At 31.3% G+C, this 8,233-nt stretch overlaps 1 protein-coding gene across 1 annotated transcript; it reads left to right on the top strand.

The window, feature by feature from the left end:
- The first annotated feature begins 2,085 nt into the window (after positions 1-2,085).
- LOC141534039 (uncharacterized) lies at positions 2,086-7,785 on the top strand. Its single transcript, XM_074253183.1, has 3 exons — positions 2,086-2,944; positions 3,779-3,919; positions 7,706-7,785. The coding sequence occupies exons 1-3, from the start codon at positions 2,086-2,088 to the stop codon at positions 7,783-7,785; spliced, it is 1,080 nt and encodes a 359-aa protein (XP_074109284.1).
- The last annotated feature ends 448 nt before the right edge of the window (positions 7,786-8,233 follow it).

The raw sequence follows: 8,233 nt of genomic DNA, 5'->3' as shown, positions 1-8,233 counted from the left end.
ATACTAATGAAAATCGTAGTTTGGTTGATTGTGATGGACATGAAATACCAGACAATATCAGTGTGACATCTTCTGTTTCGTCTGTTTCAAGAAAGAAAAGAAAAAGGTTTGATGAGGAAATTGACGTTAGTGATATTACGGAAAGAGTTGACAGTTTAATTGACAGAGTCGAGGAAATGGTTGTAAATGTCAATGAAATTAAAGAGGAATTTAGAAATTTTGCAACGGAAATTTTTACAGACTTTAAAGATAAATTAGTCGAAGCAGTTCGTGAGATTGTTAACGTGGAATTAAAAAAAATAAATAGTGGTACTAGTAGTGATGAAAATGAAAAAGTAAAGACTTTAAAAAAACCATCTACGTATGCCGATATTATTAAGGGTTCTAATACGGAAAATGTTGTTATTGAACCATTAAACAAACAGGATAGTGATATGACATTTATTGAAGTTAAGAGAAAAGTTAAAATAGGTAAATTGGGAGTAGGAGTTGACAAATTAAAAAAAACTCAAGCTGGATAAATAGTCGTTGGGTGCTCAGATAAAAAGGATCGTGAAAAATTAGCCAGTGAACTAAAGAAAAATATGGGACAAAATTATAACATTAGAGTCACGGATAAAAAGTTACCAAAATTAAAGATTATAGATGTAGACAGTGATACTTTACAACAGAATGAGGAAAGTGAGATAATTGAAATGATAAAAAAGCAAAATGGAATAATCACAAATGCGTCAACCAAAATGATAATAAGAAAAAAGATGATGGGAAAAAATAAAAATGGAATTATTATCATGGAGGTGGATCCGGATACACATAAGTTAATTATAGAAAAAATTAAAATTAAACTAGATTGGAATCTATGCCGTGTATTTGATTGTGTAAGTGTTCTGCGATGTTATAAATGTTGGGGATTCAATCATTTCGCTAAAGATTGTAAAAGTGAACCTAAATGCCGTCAATGTTCGGGGAATCATTTAGAAAAAGACTGTCATGAGAGTGTAAAAAGGTGTGTAAATTGTGTAAAAATGGTAATTGATTACAAGTTAGACGGAATAACAACTGATCATTGTGCAAATGATCTTGAGTGCGAATGCTATAAGAGAGCGTTAAACAGAGCACAAAAAAATATAGACTATAAATATTAACAATTAAAAAAAAAATAGGAATAAAATCATAAATTGTAGAAGATCAATTTTAATGGTGACATTGAATATTAATGGCTTAATAAGACATAAGGACGTTTTTGAAAAATGTTTATATTCTATAAAGCCCGATGTTATATGTCTTACAGAAACACATACGGATTCAGATGTTTTGGACCTTGAAATTAGTTTTGATAATTACAGTCACGTGCGTACAAATACTTCGAACAATCGTACAGGTGGTCTAATTACATACATTAACAATAGTTTCAAATTTAAGGTACTGCTGAATAGTACTAATATTAGTGATAAAACTTGGATTAATGTGGTCCAGATTGGTGGAAGTGATGGCTTTGTCGTTGCTAATGTCTATAGATCACCAAACAATCGTTTAAGTCAGTTTAAAGAAAATATGGTACAGTTGTTAGAAAACTACATTGATAAGGGAAAAGTAATAATAGTAGGCGATTTTAATTTAGACGTGAGTAGCGACAAAGACCGTTATGCGTCTAAGTTTGTTAATGAATGTGGTATGCTTGGACTAAAGCAACTAGTCAATTCGCCGACTAGATCAACATTTACGTCGGACACTATAATTGATTCAGTTTTTTCAAATGTGGAATTGCATATTGATGTGCTGCGTACACCAAGAGTGTCCGATCATAATATTATTGTTATTAATTCAGATCTTACTATAGAACAGAAAAATAACCTGAAAGTGATTAAAAAAAGAAACTATAATAATTTTGATACTAATATATTTTGTGATATTTTTAATGATAAATATAAGATTGATATTAATGACGATCTAGATGTAGTTATTGATAAATTTAATAGTAGTGTAACATACGCTCTTGATGTAGTTGTACCAAAGATAAACAAAGTTTTTAGTAATACATACAATGATAAAAAAAATGGATCATGAAGGATTTGATAAAAAAAAATGAAGGAACGAGATCGATTATTCTTTGTAGCTAAAAATACTGGAATTGAAGAAGATATTATTCATTATAAAAGACTCAGAAATGATATTGTAGATGAATTAAGAAAGTGCAAAAGGAAACACAATGATAATAATATAGATACAAATAAAAAAAATGGAAAAATTCTTTGGAGTGAATTAAAAGATATGGTAGGAAATAAAAAAGCTCATACTACTATTGAGAGTATTGAATATGATAGTAGAATATTGAATGACAATTTAATGATCTCCAATGAATTTAACCGTTTTTTTGTTGATAGTATTGATAAAATTGTTATTGAAATAGGGCACATTGAATGCAATGATGTAATTAGTGATAATAATAATAATCTAAAGTGGGATAAATTTCATAGAGTGGATGTAAAAAATTTAGATAAGATTATAAAGAGCTTGGATAATAGAAAGGGATATAAAAATGATGTTAATTCTGTAAATATAAAACTTTTATGGAATTATTATAGGAATATTATATTAGAAATTATGAATAGATCATTAGAATTTGGAGTTGTACCTGATAATCTAAAAGTTGCTAAGATTGTACCAATACAAAAAATAAAAGATAGCATTAAAATAGTCGACTTCAGACCAATTAATACACTGCCAGTAATTGAACAAATATTAGAAAGTATAGTAAAGTCACAATTAGATACATTTATTTATGAAAAGGAAATATTAAATGAAGAACAATCTAGCTTTAGAAAAGAGCACTCATGTGAAACAGCTATGCAGTGCTCTTTGATAGATTGGAGAAATGATATTGATAATGGTTTATATGTAGGCGTCGTATTTATCGACTTTGCGAGAGCATTTGAAACTATAAGTAGGAATGAATTATTAATAATTTTGAATAAATTCGGAATAGGTGGCACTGTATTGGATTGGTTTAGGTCGTACTTAGATAATAGAAAACAGGTGGTCGAATTTAATGATTGTATATCTGAGGAAAAAATTGTCAAACATGGAGTTTCTCAGGGTTCAAAATTAGGTCCACTACTGTTTATAATTTATATAAATGAAATGATTTGTATAATGAAAAACCGGGGTATCGTTTGCAGACTTTTTGCGGACGATATGAAACTCTATTTTTCTAGTAAAAATGTACAAGAAATTGAAATTAAAATGAATGATTGTTTAAATATACTTATGGTATGGCTTAAAGAGCACCAGTTGAAAATAAATGTAAAAAAGACTATATTTATGATATTACATGATAAAAGAAAAAAATACAAAATGGGTAGGTGTGATATTAAAATAAATGGTAAAACTATTATTGATGTGAAAGAAACCAAATATTTAGATATAAAAATAGACAATAATTTAACTTTTAATAATCACTTAATTGAAACAAGTAAAAAAATAGCTAAAAAACTTAACATTTGATATAGATTGAATAAATCGGTAAGTTGCTGGACTAAAAATACAATATACAAAGCTATAATTGGTCCACATTTTGATTATTGTGCTAGTTTAATGTTAAACTATAATAATCAACAACTAGCATCATTACAGAAAATACAGAATAAAGCGATGAGAATAGTTTTGAGTGTAAATAGATATACTAAAATTAAAGATATGTTAGCGGCATTGGGCTGGATGAGTGTTAGACAACTTATGATATATAAATGCTGTATCATAATACAAAAAATGTCATTAGGACTTGCACCAAAGGATGTGGTAGAAAAATTGATAACATCTAGTGAAAAACACAATAATAATAACAGAAAGAAGGAGTTGTTACGAATCCAGCACACTATAACACATACCGCTGAGCGAAGTTTGATTTATCGTGGTTTTGGTTGGTACAATAGTCTTACAACGGAAATTAAAAATGAAAAAAGAATAAAAATTTATAAAATTGAACTTAATTATTATATTAAGAAAAATTATTAAGATAAATATGTAAAAAGTTATTATTTTTAAAGCTCAAATTTATAATATTTATGTACAGAGAACGAAAAAAATAGCATTTTTGCTAATAATAAAGATTTATTTATTATTATTATTATTATTTTGTTATTAAATGCTCAGGGGGGGGGGGGTTATCCCCGGAGTCCGATTCTCCGAGGGACCAGCCTGAGCTCCATCAGTTACTGCTGGACCACTCCGCACAACAAGGCAGTTTGTGATCACAGCAGGCCAAAGTAATTTCCCTTAAGAGACGGAGAGAACCAAGTATAACAGCCTTCTGCATCCTAACTGCCAAGAACTCAGCATTTGATGAGCAAGCTGGAACTTTGGCAAGTGAGGATACAAAAGACTGTTTCATCCCTCCTAGGACGCCAACAGTTAGGACGACAAGCATGACACGGTAACCTGGGTAGAATTTGCCAATTTCAAACAGGTGATCCTGATATATTATTATTATTATTATTAATTATTGTTTTGACATTTCTCTTTAATGAACGTCTTTTATGTATGTTCCTGGTTAAAAAAATGTATGTACAGTTGCCTGTGCTTATATATAATTATATATTATTTATTCGTACCTATATGTTATATACATATAATTATACTAGCTGTTACCCACCCGCCTTGCTAGGCATTTTATAGAATTATATTTTTAGATCTTAATGTGAAATTTATATAGAGTATCGTTTTGTCATTCACAAATTCCAAATTTCATAAAATTAGCAATTACCTTTTATCTATGAAATTATTCCCGCTGATATTCATTGTAACTTTTTATGTGCAATCACTATAATGCTTGCGTGACCTTTTGTTTTTAATGAATAATAATTGACACGAAGAAAAAAATTTGAAATGAGAATTTGGAGTCTATAGGAGCTATAGCTTGGAAATTAAAAATTTTTGATGTTGACACTCACCTTCGCAACCCCCTGTGAGATGAGCGCCCGTAAAATTTGCCTATTGACTTTTTCTCCATCTCTTACAGAAGATTCCTACCAAATTTGGAGTCGATAGCAGCTATAATTGAAAAACGGGAATTTTTAATCATTAACGCTTGTGCAATTCTTTTTGCGGTAGAATAATTGACCCATTAAAATTATTTTTTTCGCTTAAATTGTCTGTAGCATAACGACATTTTATGATATTCATTTGACCATGGGCAGAAGTTGCAGAGAGATCCTTCCTTGGTAAAAGCTCTTACAGCTCATTTTCAATTTACGAAAAAAAAAAATTATAGTATTGTATATTTTTATATTCAACCACTTTAATATCGTTATAATGCCTAAATTTTTTGAATTTTGAAATATCTTACAAATATTCTAATTAATATATTTTTTATATAGAACTAGCTATTACCTGCCCGCTTCACTGGGCACTTTATAGAATTGTAGTGTTAGATCTAGACTTGAAATTCAATTGGAGTATTATTTTAACTTGCACAGGTTCCATATTCCATCGAATCGGAAGTAGAAGTTATTGAAATCCGTAATGAGATGATCTTTACATGACAAATAAAAGATCCTTACCAAATTAGAAGCTGCTTGAAGCTATTTAAGAAATTAAGATTTTTTATTGTTAACACCCACCCCCGCGATCTTTAAAGGAGGTGATTTGGTGTAAAATCCGTTCTTAGATCATTTTTGTAGCACATGTAGACGACTCCAATTTAATTTGGAGTCTATAGGAGCTATAGCTTGGAAATTAAAAATTTTCATTTTTAATACCTACCCCCGAAACCCTTTGTGGAGTGAGATATCGTAAAATTCATTGATAGATTACTTCTACATCTCTTGCAGAAAATTCTTATCAAATTTGAAGTCGATAGGTGGTATAGTTTAAAAAGGGGAATTTTTCATTGTTAGCGCCCCCGCAACCCCCCCTTGGGCGAATTGAAAAAGAAAGTCAATTGAATTTTATAATTCATTTTTAACTTTCCGCTAAGAAAATTGAAAATTTTGAAAAATCGGGAAGTTATTGGTTTTACCCCGTTTTTCGAAAATCAAGTTCTCATTAGATCATGACGTTTTGAGGTCTTAGGAAGAAGCTTCCCTGACAATTCCCGCGATGATGTATGTATGTATGCATGTATGTATGTATGTATGTATGTATGTATGTATGTATGTATCTATGTATGTATTGTTATGTCCAAGGGCGTTTTTAGAGCGATAGCGTAAACGGTGGAGGTTTGGACTAACAGTTTAAAGAATACGCAACAGAGGTTTTAATTCCGTTGTTTTAATTATTTATGTGGGACGTTTTCGAGATACGAACTTACCACGCCTTCGTTTGAGACTGACGGATTTTTATGAGAGTAGATGTACTTACTGTAACAGGAACTTTATTGATGGTCAGATCCGTGGTTTTAGGGCAGCCGTTAGCGCCTGTTCCTTGATTGGGCCCTTTGATTGGTTCTCGCAGCGGATGGAGTAGGGTGGATTTGGGCTGCTTATTCTAAGGGCTTCTTATCTTACGAAATTAACGAACTCGAATGGAATTTCACTTCTTTTTAAGAATTATTTTAATAAACACCTAAACTTTTACACTTTCACAAATTTTATTTAATCGAAATTATATTAATGAATTTTATTTATTTAAGCTAACGTCCTCCAGTCCCCCGTAGGGTAAAGTGCGCAAATTTAGCTTTTTAGAGATATTTTATTTAAACTTACTGCCCGGATTCTCGCCTAAGTGCAGGGCAAATTAGAACTTTGAGATTCCGGTTCTCTAGATTTTTAATTATTAACTAATACGTAGCCTGCCGGTTGAACCGAGTCTGAACTCGTCTTAAGTGCAGCGCAAATTAAGATAAGGGACTTTTACAAGGCACGGGTCCGTCAATTAAACGCGGAAGTCGAATTAATTGCTCAAAGACCAATACGTGGCCTGCCGGTTGAACCGAGTCTGAACTCGTCTTAAGTGCAGCGCAAATTAAGATGAGTGACTTTTACAAGGCACGGGCCCGTCAAGTAAACGCGGAAGTCAAATTACTTGCTCAAAGACAAGGCGTTGGCTGTTGATCGCCTTTTTAAATACTCGTGGTGCTGCGATTGCAGAAGTCCCCGTTAGTCAACCAGCAGTCGCGTAGCTTATATTTTATTGTGGCTTTCGCTCATGGAGAAGTCTTCCATCTGCGCGGGTGATTTAAATTTAAAGAAAATTTTTTTTTGAGTGGACATAACATTCCCCCGGAAAAGCGAGAAGCTAGTATAGTTTTTCGGTTTTCCTATGGCCACCTTCCCCATAAGCGAGAGCCACTTACAAATTTTGATTTAACTTAGTATAATTTGACGTAATGAGAAGAGTAACAGGAGGAGTCATCTAGTGCTTGTATTTAAGTTTAATTCATATTTTAATTCTGCAATGGGTTGCACTGTACATATTTTGCTGACAAATGATCTTTTCTTATCTGGTTTCGCTTGTTGATTTGGCAAAGCCGTGTCAGGTATCACTATTGTCTCACCAGTGATCGAGCTAGCATTGCATTTAAGAGATTTGTTAAAGATAGAAAAGAAGAGATGTACACTGTTGAGAAAATTTCGTAAACTACGGTACCTGGTACTAGATGGCCCTTGCCATTTGTGAAGATAAGGTTAGCAAAATTTGTAATATAACAGGTATATTCCAATCGTTTCATCTCTTGCCAAGAGATTAATTTGTCTGTTATTCCTTTTAGGGGTATCAGATGATATCGGGTGGCTGGCAATGGAGATTAAATGGCAGATCATTCTGCTTCTGCGTTATATGTATAAGTGAACATATATATAAATATTAGGAAAATTTTCCTTCTGTCTTCTTCTTTTTATTTTATTTTAAATAAATATAAAAAGAAAGAAAAATTTGGTTTTGAAAAAATTTTTTTTTTTTTTTTTTTTTTTTTAATGCCTATGCCTTCTTTCCTATACCATAATAATTCAGGTAGTTGTAACAGTAGTATAAGTAATAAATAGAAATAGGATAAGTAATAGCTTTAGGTGGAGAAGAGATAAATTTTTTTTTTTTTTTTTTTTATAAATAAATAATTAATTAGAACTTAGAAAATAAGTTGGAAAAGGAAAAAAGGGAAAGAAAAAAAAAGAATAAAAGCTTATTTTAAAGGAAAAGGGAATTTTATAAGAGTTTATATAGCTCGATCAATGGGTATGTGTGAGTACGTATGCAGCGGCTCTATTATAATTGCCATTAGATGACTCTCCCTGTTCTC

This window comes from Cotesia typhae, unplaced genomic scaffold (genome assembly GCF_013202065.1).
Source record: "Cotesia typhae breed Kobodo isofemale line unplaced genomic scaffold, CoteBio_Ctyphae scaffold_13, whole genome shotgun sequence".
Taxonomy (NCBI): domain Eukaryota; kingdom Metazoa; phylum Arthropoda; class Insecta; order Hymenoptera; family Braconidae; genus Cotesia; species Cotesia typhae.
This window is presented reverse-complemented; position numbering and strand designations above follow the sequence as displayed.

What these genes read in the sequence shown, in the direction of transcription:
- LOC141534039 (XM_074253183.1), top strand. Translation starts at nt 2,086, where the DNA reads ATGAAGGAACGAGATCGATTATTCTTTGTAGCTAAAAATACTGGAATT. An exon ending in GAGAGCATTTGAAACTATAA is followed by an intron (nt 2,945 to 3,778) that starts GTAGGAATGAAT and finishes AAATGTCATTAG; the next exon opens with GACTTGCACCAAAGGATGTG. An exon ending in TTTGATTTATCGTGGTTTTG is followed by an intron (nt 3,920 to 7,705) that starts GTTGGTACAATA and finishes TATTCCTTTTAG; the next exon opens with GGGTATCAGATGATATCGGG.